Raw genomic sequence first — 26,566 nt, forward strand, 5'->3', positions numbered from 1 at the left:
CTCTTTTATCAACTCCAAAGCCTCTTTGAAATGATGCAAATGTGTATGAGGCATGCCGCGTCCCATTCCTTTTTGTCTTTCCTCTCTTTGAGCTGTCCAAATGAGATCCTTTGGATGTTTGTGAGTGTTGTCCATCCTTGTCAATGCATGAGTTATTCCATCTTCCTTTATTTGAACTTGCAAATCTTCCCAAACCAAGAGCTTTTGTTCCAACTGTCCTTGGCTACCATAGTCTGATTTTTCTTCGTGTGAAGGTGAAGAAGCAATATGATCATCCACAAAGTCCATACCGTTGCTACCCATATCATTAGCATGCTCTATGCTAGCCTCCAATGTAGAAGTCTCAAGTGTATCTTCTTGCAAAGATGATGTAGACAACTCATTTCCCATGGCTGTCCTCATATCCTCTAGAGTTGAATCAGCATGTCTAACAAAGTCATCATATAAATTTCTGCCTATTATGGGTGAAGTATCTGTTATCACAAAAGCTTGCACCCTTGCGAAGCTATCAACTCAGCAACCTTGTGAAACATGGAAACAACCCCGAAGTGTGGGACCTTGCGCAAGGGGTTGAATCTCTAGAGAAGGCCGGCTTCCTTATCCAATTAGGTGTAGGTGTTGAACCAACTCAACACTTTAAAACTAATTCCTAATCCTACCTAAACAACTTGCAAAGGTAAAAGGAAGAGAGAATGCTGGAAATAGAAGGAGGTGATGCAACAAGAAGAGATTGTTCCTCTCCCCACCGAGATGACACAAAGAATTAACTGAAACACCCAGGAGATGCACAAAATTCAGTTGCATGAGTAACTCCAATACATGTATGGAGATTAGAATTCGCTATGTGTCAAGAGGGGAGAAGGATTCCCACAAGTCAAACTCAGAAAACAAGTTAACACAGCATATATGGAGAGCAAAGCCACAAGACATACACCTATAATGAAGGTAAGGAAACAAACATAGGTTGAAAGAAGGCAAGAATGGTGATTTTCAATTAATTATAAGGCCAATGGCCAAACTTACAGTTGCATAAATGCAAGATAAATACAAGAGAAGTGGGAGAGCATAGAATAGCTCAAGCTTGCAGGGAGAGAACCCTTTACAATGAGGCTTAACAGCCTTTATATAGAAAAAATGGTTACAAGGGTGATCATGACCCCTGCATGTCAATCTGGAAATGCAGGGAAGTGCATGCACTTGACTTGTACATGCTAGCAACCTAGCCATACCCACAAGGGGCAATTCTGAGAAGGTGGATTGACTAACCTTCCAAAGTCAGACATAACATAAGTCACCAATCATGGCCACGTACCTCCCTTCATGGAAATCCTACCAAAAACATTTAATGCACCCTTGTGGCTCCACAAAAGAAAGTGCACAAGTCACCAAAACTGTCGAAACATTAAAAGCCTTGAGTGTCGATCACGCCATCCGAAAGTGTCGCCAGTCAGAAGGAAGTCCGGAGACTACGAAAGCTCGAACTCTCGAAGTGAGGAAGACAAGGGAAGGAGCAAGGAACTTTGGAACCTCGGGGTTCCAGAGAACTTCAAAAGGCTAAGGAAAAAACTTTGGAACCTTGGGGTTCCGGAGTTTCGGGATAGAGAGAGGAAGAGAAGAAAAGGAACTTTGGAATCTCGAGGTTTCGAAGTTCCGGAGGAACTAGAGAGAGAAGGCAAAAGGGGAAGTGTTGATGTGTTTTTTATGCACATGCGAACACAGAATAAAATACCTAAAGGTACCTTATCCTCTCTTGAGCAAAGTTTCCCGACTGCTGAAGATCTCACCGAAGGATCAGTCGAGGCAACTCCAAGGTTCTTGTATGTAGGTTCTCTACTCGTGGATAAGCTCTTTGTGGTATGATGTGATTTTGCTGGAATCACAAGGGGACTAACACTTGATGACTAAACGTCTGATTTGCTTTGAATATTGTTGGAATATAGGATTTCACTTGCCTAGATTTTTTGAAAAAAAGGAAAAAAGGATGAGGGCGAGGGAAGGATCTAATTCTAACACTAAGAATGTAGGAGCAATGAATGATCTTTGATGAAATTCTAACTAAGTCTTGTTTTGACATCTCAGGACCATCTCCACAAGATTAGTGCGATCTTCGGAGAAAAGCTTTATGATGTTCAAATCATTGCTACAGGCATAGACACCATCAGGCTGATGCATATCAATGAAGAAGTGACAATTGAAGTTAAGCTTAAGCTGAATGATTCCAGTTGACTACACAAGGCAAGTTTGCAATCAACAAACTGCTAGTAGTATGGATATACAAATTTCACCATCAATCAAACACATTTCTTCCACTCATCTAATAACATGAAATCAAATATGAGAAGTATAGAGACCATGCAAATTGTTGAATCGACCCATAGATTTCACCATTTCTTCAATGAAGTTTTACAAGCCTTTTACAACAACATCTTGGCAACAATCTTTGCCTTCTCTTTCTATTCTGCTCTAATTGCTATACTATTAATTGACTTATTCACTATTTCTAACTATTCACCTTCTAACTCCTGACTAACTATTAGCCTTTACAAATGAGGAGCGAGGGCTTATATAGTGCCCTCAATACAATTCGATGGCTCAGATCAACTTGAGATCAATGGCCGAGATTTTACAATGAAAACCCTAATTAGGGTTTGTTACAACAAACTCAATTCTGGCCAATGAAATAATTGCATTATTTGGACACATGTCTTCTCTGGAATATTCGACCAATGGATAACCGGGGCAGGTACATTGAAGTTTGTGTCATCTCCCATGAGTCAGGTACATTGAATCTGGACATGCTAAGGTGGACCAATCCGACTGGAGGAGTGATGACTGGGATGCCACCTTATCTGACACCTGTAACTTGGTTGATGTTCAATTTGATGATGTTGAGAAGCTAACTTTAATTAACTCTTCTGAAACTATCTGCTTCTCCAATGGACCCTTGCTATGACCTCCTTTGTCTTTGATGTGCAGGATGGATGGTGTACCTTTCCTTGAAATGCTAGACTGGAAGAGGTCGTCCTTGATGATGCTAGATCGGAGAAGGTCATCTTTGATGATGCTGGACCGGAGAAGGTCGTCCTTGTTGATGCTGGACTGGAGAAGGTCGTTCTTGTCTTGGCTTGATCTTCTTTCATCTACAAAAACAAATCAAAAGATGATTAAGGACACATAATAAATTCATTTCAACATAGTATTTCACACCTTAAATCATCAACAAAAGATATTAAAATGAAGTTAGTTCAAGACTCTTTCCAGGGACAGGCCCTATAAGAATTTCGCCTTGGACTCTATGGAAGGGTCAAGAGCGAATTTTGCATTTTTGGACAAATTCCACCATGTCTCTACTCCAAAATGCCTTCCAAGGCAAGCATACGCTATCCTTCTCCTCACCAAAGGCTAGGAATCCACAACTTGACCTTCCTCATGGGCAAACTAGGTGATTTTAGGAATTTCGCTCTGGACCCTTTGGAAGGGTCAGGAGCAAAATCCACTCTTTAGCTCAAAATCCTTACCTCTTGGACTCAAAACCTATTGAAACACATGCCTATGGCCATCTTTAGGTCCAATTTGCCTTGATCACCATCTTGGCTTAGCTCAATCTTGAAGGAAAAGGACATTTTATGAATTTCGCCCTGGACCCTTTGGAAGGGTTAGGAGCGAAATTCAAGTTTTAAGCTTGATCCTTCATCTTCTTCATTCCAATCTATCTTGCAAGGCTAAATAGCATCCTTCCATCCTCAACCACACCCTAAGAATCAAAGTCTTGGCCTCATACAAGGGAAAAAAATAGTTGATTTGAAGAATTTCGCTCTAGACCCTTTGGAAGGGTCAGGAGCGAAATTCATTCTTGGCTTGTCTTCCCTCACTCAATTCCTTTCTTCTCACTTTGTCTCCCCTTGAATCCCTCAATTGGATCTATCTCTCAACTTGACAACATTTGCTTGATCCCCAGAAGGCCTAAAAGGGAAAATACGCTCAAAATCATGGCCAGGGACAGGACCTCTCTAGGATTTCGCTCTGGACCCTTTGGAAGGGTCAGGAGCGAAATCCTTGTCTTAGCTCAAAATCTACATTTTTGGGGGCCAAAATCCATTCAAGGGCAATCTTAAGGGCTTATCTTACCTAGGTCTAGGCTTGGCTTGGCACAAATTTTTGAGAAAATGATGGGTTTTAGGATTTTCGCTCTGGACCCTTTGGAAGGGTCAGGAACAAAAATCTTGTTTTAGGCTCATTCCTCCATCATTTCAACTTGAATTCACCTCCAAGACTAAAGACACATTGCCTCACTCCTAACTAGGCCATAAAAATCAAAATTTTGACTTGTCTTACAAAGAAAGTAGGTGATCCTAAGATTTTCGCTGTGGACCCTTTGGAAGGGTCAGAAGCGAAATCCTTGGTTTGGGCTAATTTCCATCATTTTACAACACCAATTAACTTCAAAAGGCAAGAACATGTCTCCTCACACCCATCCAAGCCATGAAAACCTAACGTTTGACTAGACTTGCAAGGAAAATAGAAGGTTTTAAGATTTTCACTCTGGACCCTTTGGAAGGGTCAGGAGCGAAAATCACTTTTTGGCTCAATTCCTTCAAGTTTGATAATCATTGATAAGTCAAAGTCATTCCCGAGGACCTCTCCCATCAAAACTCGCCCTAGTCAACACTTGGCTTGGCACAAAATTGGGAAAAAAGGTGATTTAGAGAAAATTCGCTCTGGACCCTTTGGAAGGGTCAAGAGCGAATTTCTTAATTTAGGCTTATTCCTCCATCATTTCAAGTTGAATTCACCTCAAAAGGCCAGAAAACACTTCTCCTCTCACATCCAACCCAAGTTTGACATGATTTTGCAAGGGGAAATAGGTGGTTGAAGAATTTTCGCCCTGGACCCTTTGGAAGGGTCAGGAGCGATTTTCATCATTTAGCTCAATTCCTTCAAACTTGATAATTATTGACCATTCAAGGACATGCCTAAAGACACCTCTAATCTTGACCCACACTAGACTTGGCATAAATTTGAGGGAAAAGATAGGTTTTGAGAAAATTCACTCTGGACCCTTTGGAAGGGTCAGGAGCGAAAATCTCATTCTTGACCAAAAATCATCATTCTTTCAACTTGAAACTTCATTGCAAGGTAAAATCTCATCTCTCTTCGCCCTAGGAACAAGGTTTTAAGCCTAAGAAAGGTCAAAAAGTAAGCTTGTAAGGAATTTTGCTCTAGACCCTTTGGAAGGGTCAGGAGCGAAATTCACCCTCCTGGACAAAATCCTCTCTCTTCAACGCTTCAAACATTCTCAAAGGCAAAAAACATGTCCAATCTCCCTTTCATCATGTCTTGAATGTCAAAATTTGGTCAAACAAGGAAGGGAATGAGGTCTAGGAAGATTTTCGCTTTGGACCCTTTGGAAGGGTCAGGAGCGAAAATCTTAGTTTATGCTTGATCACTCACTTTTCCAACTCCAAACTACCTCAAGAAGCAAACTTAGATCATTTTCCACCTAAGGAACAATGATTGGATCGCAAACAAGGTAGCAAAAGAGGTTTATAGTGAATTTCGCTCTGGACCCTTTGAAAGGGTCAGGAGCGAAAATCATCCTTGGGCTCAAATCTTGACTTCATTTTCACATTTCCTCATTCAAACAAGCGTTTTTACCTTCATTCAAGCCTAGGAATGCGTTAGTTCTAGGTTTTGGTCAAAGTAGAATGTCTTATGGAGAATTTCACTCTGGACCCTTTGGAAAGATGTTTTGACGTTTTCACACATCGCCCCATTGCAAATGGGGACCCCTGCTTTTTTTTGCTTTTTAGGGTTTGTCTTTTTAGGTTTTTTAGGGTTTTGTCAGTTAGCCTTTGCATTTTGAGTGTCGCCCGGGGGATCACATGGATAAGCAAGTCCGGCTTGAGTGAGGTCCTGATCCTGAAATTTGGCTAAGTTTGGAATGTCCTGAAATTTGGCTAAGTCTGGAATGTCCTGATCCTGAAATTTGACTAAGTCAGGAAACTGAAAAACCTCAAAAAACTAGATTTTGCAATATAACTCCTGGAGGTCTGAAACCACTCTCAAACATCCTGAAAGTATATATGGAATATAACTTAAAGTATAAACTTATACTTAAATGTTATATTCCATAAAATTATCCTAATAGAGAGTTCAAAAAGTCAAATTTCGCTCCTGTCCTTCATTGAGGATCTAGAGCGAATTTCGCTCCTGTCCTTCTCCAAGGGACCAAGGCAAAGCGCTCCTGTCCCTCACCAAGGGACCAGGGCGAAAATACTTATTTGAGCCATTCTTGGCCTTGTTTGGTTAAATTGAGACATCAAAAGCATGGTGAAGGACGAAATGAGCATGATAGAGCATCCAGACTTGATCAAAAACAATGAAATGATGAAGTTTTTGCCTAGAAGGTCAAATTCGCTCCTGTCCCTCACTGAAGGACCAGAGCGCTTTTCTTTATATGCACAATTTTAGACCTTTTTTGGACATTAACTTTTATTCATAGCATGAAGTAAGATGATATCTTCCTTAGCCAAGACATTTTTTGATGAAAATTGTAACGATTTGGCCTAGAGAGCAAAATTCGCTCCTGTCCCTCACTGAAGGACCGGAGCTTGAATCCCAAATTTGCATTATCCTCACAAGACTTAAATAATTTTGCGATTGGAAGAGGCCAAGGGGAGTGTGCTCTGTCTGTTGAATATAATTTAAGTGGGCCACAAAGGAGAAAATCAACCTAAATGACAAGTTCGCTCCTGTCCCTCACCAAGGGACCAGGGCGATTTTCAAATGAAGCTCCTGTCCCTCTCCAAGGGACCAGAGCGATTTTCCCTCAAGGTAAGTTTTTGGCAAAAGGAAAGCAAGTTTCGCGTTTGAGGTGGGTGGAGGAAGACAATCGATCCGTTGAAGATAATTTTCGAAGCTAGCAAAGGACGAATTGGCTTGTAATTGCAAAAGTGCTCCCGTCCCTCATTGAAGGACCGGAGCTTGAATTTCAAATTTGCACTGTTCTTGCAGGATCAAGACAATTTTATGATTTGAAGAGACCAAGGAAAACATGATTTATCCATTGAATATAATTTGGAAGGCTAACAAAGGACGGATAAGCTTGGATTTGCAAAATAGCTCCTGTCCCTCTCCAAGGGACCAAGGCGAAAAACTTAATATCCAGTCCTTCCTCTCCAAATTTGGACGAATCCAAGCCAAGACACAAGGTCAAAATGATATTTAAAGTGCTTCAAGAGGGTACGAAATTGCAAAGACCACCAAATCAATGAAAATTGGCTAGGGCGCTCCTGTCCCTCTCCAAGGGACTAGAGCGAAATCTTCAAAACGCCTAAGTGCCTAACGATTGAAATACCATTTCTCATTTTCACGACTTTAGATAAAATGGAGAAAGCATGTTTTGTGCCTTAAAGGTAATTCAAGGACGAGGAGATCAAGAATTTGCACAATCAACTAAATGGCGCTCCTGTCCTTCACTCAAGGACCAAGGCGATATTCTTCAAATCAATCATTTCCTTCCAAAATCATGCCAAGACAAAGAGATGCAAAGTGAGAAATGTCTTTTGAAAGATGGTGAACAAAGAAATAACCCAAAGAGTCAACAATCTTAAGCCAAAATGTAAAAATCGCTCCTGTCCTTCACTGGAGGACCAGGGCGAAAGTCTTAAGAAGGTCAAAGTTTGCCTTGCAAAATGGAGTTGAACATGCATTAAAGGACGAACGAAGATCATTGTTTGCCTCCAAACTTGAAGTGGCAATTTGAAAGACAAAGACCAAGGACAAAAGATGAAATCGCTCCTGTCCCTCACCAAGGGACCAGGGCGAAAATGGTTTAAAAGGCATCCATTCCAAAGATGGAATAGGATAAACTCAAAATGCCAAGCGAGAATCCCATTTTGGATGTAAAGGATGAAGTTTCAAACGTAAAACAAGAAGTGTGAGGTCCAAAAGGTATAGGCGCTCTTGTCCCTCACCCAGGGACCAGAGTGATGTTGTTGATGTCCCTTAGTCCTCCCATGCTTAGGCGACAATATTTTTTGAATTGCATTAAAATGCCAAATTCGCTAAGCTTTGGAATATTTTTAATTAAAATTGGCATTTAATAAAGGCGTAAGGTATTTAATAATTAATTTAGCCTTTTAAAAAAAATCGAAATTTTAATTTTAAAGGCATTTAAATTAATTATTATTAATTTAAAATCAAAAAAGAGGGCGCTTGGGGTATTATCTATTATTTTTTGCAAAGTCGGCCTCTTTCTTTTTATTAATTTTATCTATTTTGGGGCCTATTTCACCAAGTCGGCCCATGGAAATAAAATGGTGAGCGCTCTATATATTTGAGGCATGTTTTCATTATTCAAATCATTCACTCATCATTTCAAGTGCGATTTGGAAGAGCAATTTGAGGAGCGAATTTCTACCAGGAGTGGAGACTAAGAAGGGCGAAATTCATATTGAAGGCTATGGGAGAGGCGAATTTCTTGCTACATTTGAAGGCGAATTTCCAGATTTTTGAAGAGGAAGGTGGAGTTCTTTTCCAAGCTAAAGGAGGCGCATTTTGCTAAAGGGAGTCTTGATCTACATTTTGCCTAGCGAATTCTCCTATTTTTGCATCATTTTTTAGAATTAATTCCCAAGTGGAGGTATGGCATAATCACCTTGGCACCATTTTTGAAGATTTAAATTTTGCTTTGAAAATCCTAAATTAGGAAATGATAACTCAAGATTTATCATAAAGTTTCCTAAATTAAAATCTTGAATCTTCCTTTTAAAGTTTAATTTTTAGATTTCAAGATATATTACTAATTTTGAAATGTTGTGTAGGTATCAAGATGGCGACTCCAAGCTCGAAAGATCTACAAGTCGGAAGACTCTCCTCAAGGAAAATCAAGCCAGATCAAGAACAATCAAGCAAGGACAAGGACGACCTTCTTCGCTCCAGCCTAGCATCGACAAGGACGACCTTCTTTGGACTAACATCATCAAGGGCGACTTCTACAATCCAGTATTCCAAGGCGAGGTACATCAATCATCCTACAAATCAAGGACACAAGAAGTTAGAACAAGGGTTCGTTGAAGAAGCAGATAGTTCCAGATGAATTAATTAAAGCTAGCTTCTCAACAACACCAAGTTGAATATTTACCAAGTTACAAGTGTCAGACGAGGTGGCATCCTAGTCATCACTTCTCCAATCAGTGTGGTCCACCTCAGCATTTCCAGATTCAATGTACCTAACTCATGGAAGGTGGCACAAACTCCGATGTACCTACCCTAGCTATCCATTGGTGGAATTTTCTAGAGAGGACATGTGTCCAAGCAATGCAATTTTATCATTGGTCTAGCATTAAATGTTATGTAATGGTTGTAACAAACCCTAATTAGGGTTTTCATTGTTGAATCTTGGCCATTGATCTCGAATTGATCTAAGCCATCGAATTGTATTGTGGGCACTATATAAGCCCTGGCATTTCATTTTGTAAAGGCATTAGGCAGTTAGGAAGGAGTTGGAAAGCGGTTAGAAGACAAATAGAGAGTAGTTAGCTAGTTGATAGAATAGTAATTAGAGTAGAGTAGAGAGAGAAGGCAAAGATTGTTGCCAAGATGTTGTTGTAAAAGACTTGTAACTTCATTGAAGAAATGGTGAAATTTATGGGTCGATTCGACAATTTGCATGGTCTTTATACTTCTCATATTTGATTTCATGTTATTAGATGAGTGGAAGAAATACGCTTGATTGATGGTGAAATTCGCATATCCATACTACTAGCAGTTTGTTGATTGCAGACTTGCCTTATGTAGTCAACTGGAATCGTTCAGCTTAAGCTTAACTTCAATTGTCGCTTCTTCATTGATATGCATCAACCTGATGGTGTCTATGCCTGCAGTGATGATTTGAACATCATAAAGCTTCCCTTCGAAGATCGCACTAGCCTTGTGGAGATGGTCCTGCGATGTCAAAACAAGACCTAGTTAGAGTTTCATCAAAGATCAATCATTGCTCCTACATTCTTAGTATTAGGATTAGATCCTCTCTTCGCCCTCATCTTTTTTTCATTTTTTCAAATCAAAGCTAGTAAGAGCCTATGTTCCAGCAATATTCAAAGCAGATCAGAAGTTCAATCATCAAATGTAAGTCCCCTTGTGATTCCAGCAAATCACATCATACCACAGAGAGCTTATCCACACGTAGAGATCCTACATATAAGAACCTTGAAGTTTCTCCGATTGATCCTTTTCGCGATATCTTCAGCATTCGGAAACTTTATTCAAGAGAGGATAAGGTACCCTTGGGTATTTTATTCTGTGTTAGGCTGTGTACAAAATACACGTCAACAAAAGGTCAGGAGCGAAATTTGACATTTTGGTCTCTCTGTCAGGATCATTTTATGGAATATAACATTTAAGTATAAGAAACTTTTAGTTTAAGTTATATACCATATATACTGTCAGGATGTTTGAGAGTGGTTTCGGACCTCCAGGAGTTATATTGCAAAATCTAGTTTTTGGAGGATTCTTCAGTTTTCCAAACTTAGTCAAATTTCAGGATCAGGACATTCCAGACTTAGCCAAATTTCAGGGCATTTGAAGATCAAGATGACATTCCAGACTTCATCACTCACCAACTTGACCTAACTCGAACCTTCAAAGAGGATATTCACTCACCAAGCTTCATTGGCCTCCTTGAACTCAAACAAGACACAATTAGCAATGAGAGCAAAACCAAGCCCTAAGGAAGACTATCAAAGAAACCCTAATTTTGGGGCCCCGTGGACTCATCCTGGCTCAAGCAAAGCCTACCACCCTAGAGATCCCCCTAGCGGCACTCAAAATGCAAAGGCTAACAGAAAAACCCTAAAAACCTAGAAAGCAAACCCCAGAAAGCCAAAAAAGTAGGGGTCCCCATTTGCAATGGGGCGATGTGTGAAAACGTCACAACAGGAAGGAGCTTCAGAACCTCGGGGTTTCGGAGTTCCGAAGAAAAAGAAGGAAGGGCTAGGAGGGAACTTCGAAATTTTGTGTTTGCGTGTTATGCTAACAGATGTTAACCATAAATATTCTTCAACGAATGATTAACAAACAGCTTCCATTGAGGGCATAATCCCCTAGGATGAATAGTGCAACTAGTGCTCAAAGTGATGACACCAATTTAGAAACAAAATCACACTTTAATAGCAAACTGTAATTTCATCAAACAGTTATCATGAAACCAATGAACAATGAGCAAATGGTAGGCAAACTTATTTCTCCTTATTTCTAAATCAAATGAGCTTTTTACAATGATCCAATCAATGCTCAGTCACTTAGCAATTAAATAAAGTTTTCTTAGCAAGTCTAAAAGTACTTGACAGCCATGGACATCAACTTCTAACTGAGAAATACAAGGAGATAATGGTGCCAATAGAATCTGATAAAAATTGCCTAACCTTCAATTGAAGAAGCAAGCAATATTATGTTGGTTGGAGCCTCCACCATGCCAAATCAATCCTCCATCCAAAATCGCCCTTGTTCTTGGAGTCCTCAGAGAATGACAATTAAATGGTAGCTGCTACAGTCCTCCTATCATGCCAAAACCATCGAACTACTTTGAGGAAGTAAATGTTGTCTTCAAAAGTTAGGTTTGATGTAAAAATGAGTCTCTAGAAGCAAAGTCGTGGGTATGGAGGGGTCCGTTGCAACTTACTTCAGAACTGGTTAGCATAGTTCCAGGAATCGCCGACTCTTGGCGAGTCTCGAGACGAGTGACCCTAGCCGAGGCTCAGGGACTCGTGACTCTCCAGGACTTGCTCTAGGCAAAAATCACTAGAAATTGGTTTTTTTGCCGAGTTCTGCCGAGTTTTTGCCAAAATCCTGTCGAGTTTACTATCAGCCTTGCCGAGTCCCAAGTCGGATCAGCCTTGTCGGGTCCGCGTCGTCCGAGTCTCATTTCTATGCTGGTTAGTCATCAAATCATACTTGTTTCTCCTTCCAAATGTAATTAGATGAACCGCCTAATACCCACAGTGCTATCGCTGTCCTCCAAAGAAAGTTATGTGGCCTCAATGATGCAATGTGAACAAAATCGTGGTTTGAAGGCGAAAAACCCGATTTGCCTCAGACCTACAATATGCAACAGCTAACTCCTAGTCTCCACCACCGTTCGTTCTTCAATAAATTTGCCTCCCTTCTTCAATGCAAATCGATACACTAAGGCATCCAATTTGTTTCAGACTACAATGAATCGAACAGCAACTGTTATAGACCTCCTTCCACACACTAAAACCATTGTTCAGACCTTAGAAAGGAAGCGCTTCAATCAGGGAATGAAATCGTGGCTACCTTGGGCTTAATCTGTCAAAATAATGGTCCATCTTCAATCATGGCAATATCTGAAACAATGCTTCAGTACTTTTGATAGATAAAATCAGCTCCTTATAGCATCAAAAATATGTCTTCAATAACAAAATGAAATCCTTCCATAACATTCACAAATCGGACTTAACTTGAGTTGGCCTTTGGCCACAATTCAAGCACAATTGAGATGGCTGAGGTATCACCTCCTCAATGCAACCCTCGAGAGATGTTCCACTCCCTCAGTTATGCAATCTATGGGAGTTTTCGTTCCGAAAGACTAAGTTTGTAGACACCTCTCGGCTCCACAAAACCCAAATCAATTCAATTATCAACTCTTGGCTGCCTTGAAGCTCAACTTGATCTCCTTTAATACTTTTTCACCCCAACATCCAGAAGCTTCTAAAGGTGACTTTATGAAATAATATTTAATTAGTCACTTTATTAAATTAATTAAATATAAAGTCGTCTTTTAATTTTTAATTTATTTGATAACTTTATAAATAATTAACTTAATATTATTAATTAAAGTAATTAATTAAGCTATCCATGAAAAATAATTATTATTTGGACAACTTAACTAATTAAATTAATTAATCAATTCTTCTCCAAAAAATGGGGACATTACAGAAATGCATACCTACAGCAGACTGATATTTTTACAAACAGTTGGCATGCAACTAGAAGATTGAAGCAACTATATGCAACCTTATTCCTCCTTATTATTCAAGATAATAGACTGATTACAAAATGTCAAAACAATAGCAAAGACTCTTGGCTTACAAATCAAGTATGACTCGGAGTTTCTGAGTACTAATGGCAGCCATTAACTTATGCATACATAACTGAAAACTTAATGAGAACAATGCCAAGAGAACCTGGAATGAAGCGGCTAGGTATGTGAATGAAAAAGCAAGCAATATCACTGCACTTTGAGCTCTCCTCTTGTCAAATCGAGCCCTTTTGCAAACTTGCCCCTGTTCTGATGTTGATGGAAATAATAAATAAATAACAGCTCCAACGCCTCCTTTCAAGCATCAAATATCAACAATGTCCTCCTCCAAGGTGGGCGCTCCAATCTAGGAGTGATTCGATGCACCTAAGTGATGATATGAACAAAATCGTGGGATATGGCCAGTCTGGTCAAACTTGTATCAGACCTGATATATGATTGAATCCGTCCCAATTTCACCTCCAAATGCTTTCTTAGGAATCGCCTATCCTTTCTTATGGTGTAGATGTAAGCATGGCTATTAATTCACCCAAGAGCTAAAGTCTTCTGCAAAATCGTCCACCATGAATGCCGATGCCCAACCTCAATAAACTCAGTATGAAGGACTGAGGTATCCTTCACTCTCAATTGCAACCCTTCGAAGAATCTCTCACCACCTCAGTTATGCGAATCAAAGGGATGTATCGTTCCCAATGACCAATAATCTGCAGAAACCCTTGGCTCCACAATTCTTAACACAAGAAAAGATGTAAAATAACCGATTCCCAACAATGAGGCTGCCTCCTCTATTTATTCTTTTCCTTCAAGAGGTCGCCCTTCTCCTAGAAGAAATAAAATAATGTTTAATTGAACTTCTAGAAGATTCCCCTTAAAATAATAATATTATTTAAGTGACTTTATTATTTAATTTGCACTTTAGATAATTAAAATATTATTATGAATATAAAGTGCAACACACATGACATCATACGTGAGAATTCATTATCTCACGAAAAATCATATAAAATTAAAATATGAAGCCATAAGCAACTGCCCAAGTGCCCCTCTTATCAACTCCTTGGCCTATGACGGTCAAGAAATAGGCCAAACCCCTCTGCGGATTGATCCTCATGAAAATGGGGACATTACACATCTCAACAAGTGTTGATCTCATCAAGTAGAAGGACATGCTCATCCTAGCCAGGCTTTTAATAGACTGGAAGTAACTCCAAGGGTGGCCAGGGATTCAAGCATCAACTGGAAGTGAAGATGTAGCAAGTTCATGGATTTGGGGGATCACTGGAAGTGACTTGACTTGTCTCATTTTGATGATTGTATCACTTACTTCATCCACTTCAAGAGTTCTCCATTCATCTCATAAAAGTAACCTCATCATCAACAAGGCTTCTTCATCATTTATAATACCTTGATTGGCATTCATCAAGCATCTCACTTCCTTTGACTGTTTTCCACACTTAAGCTCAACATTCCTGTCCCTGAAATTGAAAGTCACATGATGATGATCAAATAAAATGATCATCATAAATCATTCATCACCAAGGCATTGAGAGCTAAACTAACTCAATTCCATTCAACTAAAGGATCATCATCAGACTGCTACTAAACTGCCTGAGACCTAGGACTGCTGGCAAAAGAGGGGATCCCCATTTGCAATGGGGTGATGTCTGAAAAGGTCGCAACATAACCCTTACATAACATTGAGTTAGTCAAATACAAGACATGTAGTACCTCGATATGGAATATAGACAACACAGTAAGTCTGCAATCACTGAAAATGAAATGGACTGGTTTGAAAATGCATTAAACCATCAGGGTTACAGCTAAGAAACATCCATTGATCACCTCCAATGCCAAACCCAGCATCAACCAAGTACCACCTACATAGATAAAGGTACTTCCAGCAGCTTAAACACCCAAAAACAGGTCTTAACAATGAAATTGCAGGTCTGTAACTGTTATCAGCAACACCAGATCTGTTCTAAACACCCAAACAGGGGCACCAAAGCCTGAATTAAGGTCTGAAATCAAAGATTTGAAGAGGACAGAAGATGAACAGACTTCTAACTCAACAAAAAAAACCATTAAGTCTGAATAAAGAGTTTTAGAAGCTCTAAAATTGCACCAGCCAACTCTAGAAATGTTACAAACACCAAAAGTAGGGGCAGTGGAGTCCAAATCTGCTTGGAACTCAATAAAAACCTGTCCCAAACCAACTCAGGAAAGACTACAACAGCTAACCACACCCATAAACCTCACTGCCACCCAATAAGCACCTCCAAGGCTCCAACGACACTGTAGTTGCATCAGATTGACCATACACGAATTTCAATGACAAGTGGCAGCCTACAAACTAGGTAACTCTCAAGGAAAAATCAATATCTGACCAAACACTTGAATAAACACCTTAAAACTAGTCACCTAGTACTTGAAATCAATTTGAAGAGACCCACAAGATTTTATCCTAAACCCTCGTTCATTTAGAAGGGTTCAGCTATCATGCAGGAGAGTGTACGATCTGATCTGAAAACACATAAAAACCCTTGCAAAACACTTTAAAAAATCCCTGTATTCAACATCAACACAATCTCCAAAAAAAAAGAAAAAAAAAACCATATAAACCTTAACTTTTTTGAAACCCCAACTCACCAAAACCTCATGAAAATTAATGCATTTCCTGAGTGAAAATACCAGATCAGCTCACCAACTCCTCTATTCATTTTAACATCCCCTCATGTGTGCAAACTCTGAATAATCCAAATGAGAGCCTTAATCTCCCTTTCATAACCTTTCTAGAGCTATTTTTGGAAAAATAATTTTTTTGCTTTTTCTCTTTCTTAAAAGCATTTTTTTGGTTATTTTTTCAAAAAAAAGTGTTTTTTGCTGCTTTTTCAAAAAAACACTTTTGTTCTTTTTGCTGCTTTTCCGAAAAACACTTTTTGTTTTTTTTTATTTTTCCTAAAAAAGAAATTTTCACACTCAAAATGACCTCTTTGAAATATTAAAAATATTTCATGTGTAAAGGCCCTCAGTTATCTTTCCTTGGGTCCACTTGAGGGACACTCGCTTTTTTTTTAAATATTTAAATTTAAGTGAATATTATAAGAAGTCTTTCTTCACAGTCCTCTCATTCCACCCCATAGGATTATTGAGACCAGAACATTGTTTGTGGACTCCGCATGTCTGTTGACTCGGGGATAGTATGGGCTAGAAAGGTTGTGAAATATTTTGAACTCAGTCCTCATTGCCTGAATGACATGGTTTACAAAATATACCCCTTGGTCACTCGTGATCTAAATGGGGATGCCAAACCACGTCAGAATTTGCTCATAGAGAAACCTTGTTGTGTTGATGATGGTATTATCCAGAAGTGCACTCGCCTCTACCCATTTCGTAAGGTACTTCGTTGCCACTACGATGTACAAACACTAGTGCACACTACTCACCTTCAATGGCCTGACGAAGTCGAGTCCCCACCTTTCAAACAGCTCATGCACTTGTGAAGGGAACAAGGCATGAAATCCCTCTTTAGTGGCTTACCCACCCTCTAACACATATCGCATCCCAGTAACCACTCTCGGACATCTGTATGTAGAGTTGGCCACCACAACCCTACGACTAGCACTTTCTGTGTGGTGCAGTTCATTCCCATATGGCCTCCAACTAACCCTTTGCGTGACTCCCTCAATACTCTCGAAATCTCTTCCTACATCACACATCTTTGTAGGACCTGATCCAACCCCATCTTGTACAGCAGTTCGTTGATGAGTTGGAACATCTTACTCTTTAGGGCTAGCTTTCTTTGTTCACTTGGCGGCATGTCCCTAGAGAATTTGGAGGTGGACAAGTACTCCTCGATGTTATCATACCAAGGCGGCAATGTAGCAATGTGAAATAGGTGGGCATCGGGAAAATCTTTGTTCACCCCTCCAAGGGCTCTCCGAACTTAATCCTTGACAATTGATCCGCAATGACGTGACTCTTCCCAGGTTGTATGATAATGGTGAAGGTGAACTCCTGTAGCAAGAGCAACCACCTACTCACACTTCCTTGGATAATTGGTTTATTGACCAAATACATGAGGGCTTGATGATCCACGTAGAATGTAAATGGTGTTGCCCAGAGATAGTGTTGAAACTTTTGTACGAAGTACACCATCCCTATTGCCTCCTTCTCAGTCATACTATAATTCCTTTCTACCTTCGAGACTAATCGATTGGCAGAAAACACTAGATGGTCCAATCCTTGTACACACACCTGTGCTAACGTGGCCCCGATGGCATAGTTGGAATGTAGAGGCATCCACGTGCACATGGAACTCCTTGTTCCATTCCGGGTAACGCCAGTATTGGTGCACTTACCAACCTTGACTTTAATTCTTCGAATGCCTTCGTCTATTCATCTCCCCAAGTGAACGATTCGCCTTTTTGTGTAAGCATATCCAATGGGTATGAGATTTGTGCAAAATTCTTTATGAACCTTTGGTAGTAGCCCACGTGCCCGAGGAACGATTTTACTCCTATGATGTCTTCTGAAGCTTCCATCTGGATGATGACCCTTACCAAGTCAGGATTTGTCTTCAATCCCTCCTTGCACACAATGTGGCCAAGTATTTTCCTTGAATGTTTGATTTTCTTTATAGTTGTTTTACTTGATGGTGATCTTTGCCCATTAATGTTATCTAGTATTTCGGAGCTGTTTCCAAACTTAAGGCTTTTGTTCAACTTGGTGTTTGTTTTCTCTATTTCCTTCATTAGAGAGACAATTTCATACTATAGCCTTTCACAATTTTTTTCCTTTGCTTTCAATTGGATTTTTAACTCTTCTTCACTCGTTTTGATTTCTTCAATTTGAGTTTTAAATCTATGACCACTTCTTTGGATTTTTCATGAATTTTGGCCTTTGATCTACACTCTTCTTGAAATAGTGTTTCTAGTTAGACAATTATCTTCTAAGATTTTTCAAGGCTTTGTATAACTCCACATTAGATTCATGTGAATCTCCAAATTGTAGCTCAAGTTTCTAGTTCTTCTTTATAAGTTTTTCAATCTCATCTATAGCATGATAAAGTTCTTCATCAAAACTCTCTTCATCATCATCTTCATTATTCATATCAATATTCTCATCATATTCTCTTGACTCCTCTTCAAAGTTCATCTCTTCTTTACTCACAAGATGGCTCTCTTTCAAAAAAATCATCGTCTATTGCCAAGGGTGTTCTATTCATCACATTATTACTTGTATTTGGTACTTTGTCATCAATACCCTGCCTGGTATTTCCTTTTCTCTTTGCCATATGTGCTCTCTTGATCTACCTTCAAGTGGTTAAGACTTTTTCGAAGGAACCAGCTCTAATACCAATTGATGAGCACACGGTTATACTGGGGGGGGTTGAATCTATATAACAAAAATCTTTACTTTTTACAAACTTAATACCATATTTAAAACTTGATCAATAATATAGCATCATTTACTCAACATCAATAATCATGGACACGAGAAAAACATAATAACACATGATATTTATGTGGAAACCCTTACAAGAGAAAACCACGGCAAATTACTTGCTTATATAATAATCTCTTTCAACTTTTGTAGGTTCAACCTACTAGAGCCACCAACCCCTCATTCAATTCATGAGCGCTTGCCCACTAGAGGCACCAACCCCTCATTCAAATTTTCTTCACAAGAGCTATAACTCTCTTCTTCAATTTCCTCTATTCATATCTTCTATAAACTGATCACAAAACTCCCATAAAACCAATTACAATCCCCTTACAAATAATCCTATATTCTTGCTACCAAATCTTCATACATTCTTCTGTTTTATTTTCATTTATTCACACCTTCATGATTTAATGCTTCTATCTCCTTCCTAGACTCTTCTTTACATCTTAAAACTGAATGATCTTCATATGAATTGCCTTTTATTTCATGAGAAAATCTGATTGCAATCAAGTCTGCTCTTCTCTAAATATAATATTTATTCTTCTTCACAATGATCTCCTGCCATTTATTAATTCTACTTAATAATTCTGCTCTTCTTGATGATATTCCATTTTCTCACTACACTTTTCTTCTTTTAATAAATTTCTTCAATATGGTCCATGAATCTACTCTAAGATCTGCTTTTATCTTCCATATAAATCTGTTTCAAATCAGAATGATATTTTATTTTATTCCTCATCCACACACACTTCTCTTCCTTACTTTCTATCTCTATTTATGCCTTTAACTTCTAAGAGTCATACTCCTTGGCATAGATACTTTTTGGAAGAGACATGTCTTCCAATTTACTAATCGCCATCTTTATCTTTTCTTAATAAAGTTGCTGCTAATGAAATGCATCTTTTAATTATTATTCTTCATAATCGCATCCTTTGCAAACTAAGTTCCTTGCACATAATAACACTTAAAAGAATCGCACCTTTATTTCTGTCTTATGCATTTTTGTTTAATTCTTTTCTTGTCCTATTTCATTTGTCTTATTCTTTTTTTGTTTTATTCTCTTTTTGTCTTGTTCTTCTTTTGTTTTATTTACTATGAGTTTCTGTTTTACATTAATTACTCCTTGCTTCACTTTAATTGTTGTTCTTGGGTGTTTTAATACAGATTTGAACTTGAGTGCTACCATTAAATTTCAAATATCTGAATTTGATTATTATAAATGTGACTATGACATTCTTTTCCATTTCTAATATGCGTTCAACTTCTGTATATCTATCAAGTGAAAAACATACTAATGTGATTCAACTTCTACTGTGCTAAGGCTCGATCCATTCTTTACTTCCTCAATCAAATTTCTCTCTCCTTCTTGGTCCATGCTAGTTGCTATACTTGAATGAAATCGGTCAACCTTGTATACAGCATTTGTATCATAAACTTGTATAAACTTTCCTTGCAAAGTGATGTAAGATGATTGCTGCACTTTTCACTGCCTCTTCTTTCAATCTATCAAACCTTGTCTCTCATTCCTTTGACATCAATGACAATATTTCCAACATCCCCAATATTTGCAAGATAAACTCACCAAGAATTCACATCAAGTTTTTTGGCAAGTTTGAAGACTTGACTCACTGCACCAACAAAATGTCAAAAATGGGTTAAACACTCCAAAAACTTTATTTTTGGGCTTATAAGCAATGTTTTTTGCCTTCAAAAAAATTATGAAACTGGTATGCACCATGAAGGTCTGTGTGGTTTTGAAGGTTTGCTTTGTCCCAAACCCCCACCAAACTCGTGATACATTTTGCAGCTGTATTTTGCATAAAATTCATGTTTTTTTTCAGTTGCCGAGTTTTTTCCAGTTCAACTTTTTTTTGGCTGAGTCCAATTCTACGAACTATGTTGTAAACAACCAAAGATACAGTTAGGTTCTAAAGATATAAAATGTGTGGGCTTGGCAAAAAACGGACTATCACATTGACTATCTAATAAAGGCCTATAAGGGTCATATTTATATGGAAGATTAAACATGTGACAATTATGCTTGGAGTTTTTGGATTCAACTGTGTATATTTTGTTAGCATCAACGTTTCGGATCACACTCCATGATCCATCATCAGGATGAGAGAGAGAAAATGAGAGAAAATGGATAAATTGCAGACCAGATAGCTTAAAAAGGGGAGGGTAGATGAGATGCACAACTACCTAGGACAAGAAAGGACAAAATAAAAATAACATAAATAAACAAATAAATAAAAGAAGAAACACCAAAATGACAAAGAAACCAAAATAACAATCCAATTAGGTACAACATAAAGGATATGTAACTCATTTATCTCTACTAGTGCACTAAGGATGTATCATCATGAAAGAAGATTCTCTCCAAAAGTCAATATTATTAAAAGTCATCAATATTATCTTATCTTCAAGGCTTGAGATCTCTAGAGTTATTTGTGCCCCAAAGACAGTAACTTATATAAGCTAGAAGAAAGAGGAGACAATGAAAAGAATCGCTAACCCACTTTTCTTGTTGAAATATAAAATGCATAGTTTTAAAAAATGTCACACAGTGCTTTAAGCAGTTCAAATAAATTGCCAAGAATAGCTATCCTAAGTGATAACAACAACAACAACAAAATAAAAAACTCAAAAAAATAGTTAGAATCAATTTCTAACAATTCTCCAAATAGTGTGATTTCCTACTTCAATAAAAAAGAGCAATCAATTTTCACCAACTTTACTAACAAAAGGAAAAGGAAAATTTCAAGAGTAGTTTGACTTTGTCAATTTTACACAATAATTTTGCAAACTGTTATCAAAGAATGGAGTATTCTCTATACTTGATGGAACGAAATGACAAAAAAACTAATATAAGGAAAATGAGATTGCAAATTTTGGAGTGTGATAATTACTCATAAAATTAACGATTTCTTCAATCACAGAATCTCCTCGGCTTAGAAGCTCGCTTATGGACACTCCAACGGAGCTCATACCAGCAGAAACCATTTCTCCCTTGAAGCTGGAACCACTGGGTCCACCTAATTTGAAAAGTAAAATGAATTTCACTCTACATGATAAAATGTAAATGTTATATAAGTTAAGGTAATATATTAATATAGATGAAAGTAAAAATCCCATGATTTCAAAATATCAACAAAAAATAAATCATAAATGGAATCGGCAATTCTTGATAGAAATCCAAATGTGCGGTATGTTGAGCAGATTTTAATATCTTTTTGCTCAAAAATTAGAAAAATGGAAATATGAATAAACAAAATCCAAATAAAGGTGAGGGCTACTACTATTCATTTAAGGCATTAGCATATGGCTTAATATGTTCGGTAAATGTCCATATATCATTGTCTGGTAATGTCATAAACAAAAAAATAAAAATAAAAACAAAAACATCTTACCAAGTTTTATGGGCCAATTCTTGAAATTCTTACGCAAAATATCCCTGGTTTTCATGTTTGAAATGTCAAACATCTTATGCTTCACTACAATAGACGACCAAACAGAATTAATCAAGTACACACTTATAATGTATAGCTTAAGAAAGAAATTTGTTAATTCATGGTAGTACGTTTACCATCTAAAACATTTCAATCTTGCACATGATATAAATAAATGCTTTACTTGAATTCAAATAGAATAGGTTTTTGATTCAGAATAGGAACAAGAGGGTGAAGTTTTGATGTGGGAGATGAAAGGTCATCCTCCATTGTTCTCCTTTCCACTCCTTGGTTTTACTTCTCTTTATGTTCTTTATCATTCTAGTTCTGTTTCGTGTTATTGGTTTTGGGTGATTGGTGATGATTTCCAAGTGTGCAAATGTTATTTTAAAAGATTGCTTGGGCTCAGTTCTCAAAGTCTGTTCCCTGTTTGTTGAGCATCTATTCACCAATTAATCTTTCTTTGCCCAGACTTTGCCAATCAGTACACCCTCACAAAAAATTCAAGAGAGATTTTGAGGTGTGGAAGCAGCACAAACTCAATTCCATCAAAAACGGAGGTTGGAAGTGAAAGGAATGTACATTAGGGTGGCAATAGTGGTTCTAAAACCTTCAAGTAAGCTCTACTTAGCGAGGAGAAGATTGAAGTTACAGAAAGTGCAAATTTTGTGGCAGCACTCAATGGGGGGACCAATCAAACACAGACGCAAGCAAAAGGCAGCCAAGGTGAGCATCCGTCCATGTTATCCTTGACTCCTAAGTCAAGTTGGCTGTTCTCTTGTATTCCTTATTCCAAAGGCCTTGCCCTCATGGAAATTTTCTGATGATTGGTTTGCCTCTATGTGGACAAAGGAACTTGGTATTTATGTTACATTTTGCAGAATGATGCAAAAGGGCTTTTTTGTTTGATTTAAAAACAACAATATGTAGAAGTGAGTCACTTCTAAGAATTTTTGGAATGTGGATCACTCTATGTTCAAAGCCTTTGCATGGGGTTCCATTATGAATCTACCTTTGAAATAACAGAATTGGATCGATCAAAGGATCATCATTCCATAGTGAATATTTCTATTAAGTTCAATATGTTCTGGAAAGGGGAAAAAGTGAAGAATAAAACTCAAAAAATGTTTTGCATGAAACTCAAATATACACAAGCAGTTTTCTCCGCAAGCCTATCCACTAGTTTACCCAGACCAATAGTTTGTAAACACAATAGTTTTAAATTTTGGATATTTATAAAACCTTTGTAAAGATGTTCTAAATAAGCCAACTCAGTCTTAATAACTTATTGTTTTCTCCAAAAAACATATGTATATATCATATACTCAAAAAGTTGATTTCTCTTGTGGTGCTGAGAGAAATAGCACTTTAGAACTGAGTTTATCAGCTAAACACACATGCTGGTTATTTTCATTGGTCAGAATGAAGCGGCATTGAAACCTACATTTAACCCTCCAAATTTAATTCAATCAATATTGCTACAAAATTAATTTTAAAACCTCTATTGTCAAATGAACAAATTGAGAGAAAGCAAAGATACAGATACATTTGGAAACTCTAGGGAAATATCAATTCAAGCTTTGCATTCATAACCTAACCTACAATATTCTTAAAAAATATAAGCAACAAATAAGAACACAATAAATATGCTAGCCTTAGTAAAATTAACAGCCTTGCATTCATAAGATAAAGAGGACCTAGTATTGTCCATTTTAATGATTTGATGTAAATGTTTTAAAATTTGTGGTACGAAAAACCATAAATGAAGAGGGACATTACAGATTTCAATCCACTCTGGAGATGATTGCAACATAGCATCCTCTAGATTCATAATGGAGCCCCATGCAAAGCCTTTGAACATAGAGTGATCCACATTCCAAAAATCTTAGAAATCACTTAATTTCCTCAATATATTTACATACCCATTCATGGTTTTGTCTATACTTGTAAAGTTAAAGGGTTAGTAGCTTAAGAGATTGGTTTTTCTGCAAAAGTTATAGTCGTTTAAGGATGAATTGCCCTCTAGTGTATAAAGATTCAAAGAAAAATGGAAGTATTACTCATGTTGGTAAATGTAACTCTATTGGTAATATGGATACTGATATTGATGAAAAACATTGGTAGGCTCGGATTCTGTATGTAATACTGCTCCCCAAAAAAGCAATGTGGATCAGGTTGAAAATGTGATTATATGTGCATACGGTTATAAAGGAGTAGACCTTTCTGGGTTGAATACAAGTGTTCCAATGAATCTGTCCTTTGCCAAATAGTCAAGGCAACGGAGTTAAATGATAATAATAAGAGAATCCTTGGTTGCCTTGATTTACCTAATGGTTGGTCGTAAAGGCAACTAATCCTAGGTCTTCCATACAAAATTTTGAAAAGGTAATTGTTTATCAAGTTTCAAAACCTTGTTCTAAATGCCCAATGAAGGGATCCTTTGTAAGGCAAAAAAATATTCCTCAGATTAAAGGGTTGGGAATGGGTTCTATTTTTTTAAGGCATGGCAATATTGGTAATGGCTTTGGATGTGATGATAAGACTAGTAATGTAGGGAATAGTGAGGGGTTAGCAAAAACCGTACTTTCCCCTACTATTTTGAAAGATAGTGTAAAGGGAAAAGGAACTCTCCCTCTATTCAGTAAGAATTGTACTCTTTTATGTTTTGATGAAGATTATTAATTGGAAAGGGAGAGGACTGGAAGCCCAGATAGAAAATATTATTTAAAATCTGTGTAAATTCAGGCCAGGATTAGAACGTCTACTATTGCAGGAAGTGATATATATTGGGTTTAATCTGGATTGTGCTTGTAGAGTAATATGGCTCAGTAACTGCATTTTTCATCAAAATATGAGAAAGGAAAATGGGTTATTTTTACACTTCTTAACCCTCAACTTGCCTCCAATGTATTAAGTTATAGTCTCACCATTTAATGAAGTTGTTAGTATTGATGGCCACGATGGATAATTGGTATTTGTTTGGTGTATGCCTCAAATGGCTACAGATAAAGGATGGAACTGTGCAACTGGATGGCAATCCCTAAGGATATTTCTTGGGTTGTTGATGAGGATTTTGATATGGTGGAAACCAGAAAGGATAAGGTTGGTGGTGTAAAGTTGATTGAAAGAGCAATGAATACTTGTTTTGATCTAAATTCAAAAGCAGATGAAACTAGTAGCAAACAAGATAGCATAGGTACATGGTATACATGGTCAAACTTCCAAAAAGGGTTAAAAAGCATCTTCTCAAGGCTTGACATCTAATTGTCTGACTATCACCCTATTGAGATGAAATTTTATCCTTTATGCTCCCATCGTAAGCCTTCAGCTTTTAAAGGTCTTTATAAGCTTAATGTTGTTCATTTAAAAGATGATTCTTGCATCAATGGGCCCTCAATCTGCTGGTGAAGTTGAATGGTTCTTAATGAGCCTACTAGGGATCAAGTCTTGCTGAGTACAAGGCTCCAACATCATAAGGGATGAGGCCGAGATTGTGCCTCGAGCGAATTTGGCAGAATGGATACCCCTTAGTCCTTGGCTCTTAGCCGAAGAGGTTCACGGTAAGGCCTGTGCTACTGTATTGGCTAAAATGACTCTGTGGATGAAAATCTTCCATCAAAAAAAGAAAAAAAAGATACTTCTTGCAATAATACTTCGTTTCATATTTGGACCTTGAATTTTAGCAAGTTCTCTTAAGTGACTAAGATCTCTAAGTGGAATAGGGCTATGTTTGCTTCTCATAAATTTATGAGAAAATTTAGTAGAGATAACGCTAAGAGGGCTCAAAGGTGCAGAAGGATGCAAGAAGACCTCATAGGAGTTGTATGAAAACTTCATACACCTCCTTTAAATGAAGACCTCCAAAAGCATGCCATGGTGGTGTTGGTGTTTGTTTTATCATCTACCAAACATTAGAATAAGATACCCAAAGGTATTCTATCCTCTCCTGAAAAATCACTGCTGATTCCAAGGTCTATGTGTGCGGGAAAGCAACTTTAGTGGGATAGCTACTTGGGTAGTGTATGCTGAAAATCTCAAGGGGGACTTACGTTTACGAATGTCTTTCAAGCTTTTAGACTTAGGTAGATTTATCAATTTCAGGCTCTCTCTTTTTTGGATTTTTGAGATTTAGACATTCAAAAAGGGGAACAGGGGATAGGGTTAAGAAAGCTGATCTAAACCTACGAATTCTAGAGATGGTATTAACTGGGTGTTCTCGGGAAACCACACTTTGCTTCGCCACACTAAGGATGACTACACAAAGCGGGTGCAATCTTCAACGGGTTGTGCTTGTGATCGAAGTTTTGGCATACACAAGGGATAGGCTCAGACTAACTTTGCATAGTGAAATGGAAATCATTCATTCACCAAAAGTATGAGCAAAGATACACCGCTAATTAAAACTTATCAAATCCTTCATTCAATTCTAACTACTTTGAAAGCAAATCTAAATTAACTTCTAATTAATGTGTTGAGGAAATTGAAACCATGCCAATCACTCAAATAACAGAGGTTACAAAGCCTTAAGAGAAAACACACGCAACAATATATCAAAAACCTCATACCCTCCAAATGAGAGGAGGTAGCCTTATATAGTTTCTCAAAAAAT

The 26,566-nt window shown here is 37.8% G+C and overlaps 1 protein-coding gene across 3 annotated transcripts in view; it reads right to left on the reverse strand.

Moving 5' to 3' along the window:
* The window catches only part of LOC131079339 (uncharacterized), an 87,424-nt gene that overhangs the window by 10,421 nt on the left and 50,437 nt on the right, over positions 1–26,566 (reverse strand). For 2 of the 3 annotated variants that reach the window (XM_058017253.2, XM_058017251.2), the window contains exons 8-9: positions 21,919–22,002; positions 21,418–21,543 (exon numbers count right to left, since the gene is read on the reverse strand). In XM_058017253.2, the coding sequence (XP_057873236.2) occupies positions 21,418–21,543; positions 21,919–22,002 (210 nt within the window). The remainder of the gene's footprint in view (positions 1–21,417; positions 21,544–21,918; positions 22,003–26,566) is intronic. The other variant, XM_058017252.2, reaches the window with a different exon arrangement.

Source organism: Cryptomeria japonica, chromosome 11 (assembly GCF_030272615.1).
Source record: "Cryptomeria japonica chromosome 11, Sugi_1.0, whole genome shotgun sequence".
Lineage (NCBI taxonomy): Eukaryota > Viridiplantae > Streptophyta > Pinopsida > Cupressales > Cupressaceae > Cryptomeria > Cryptomeria japonica.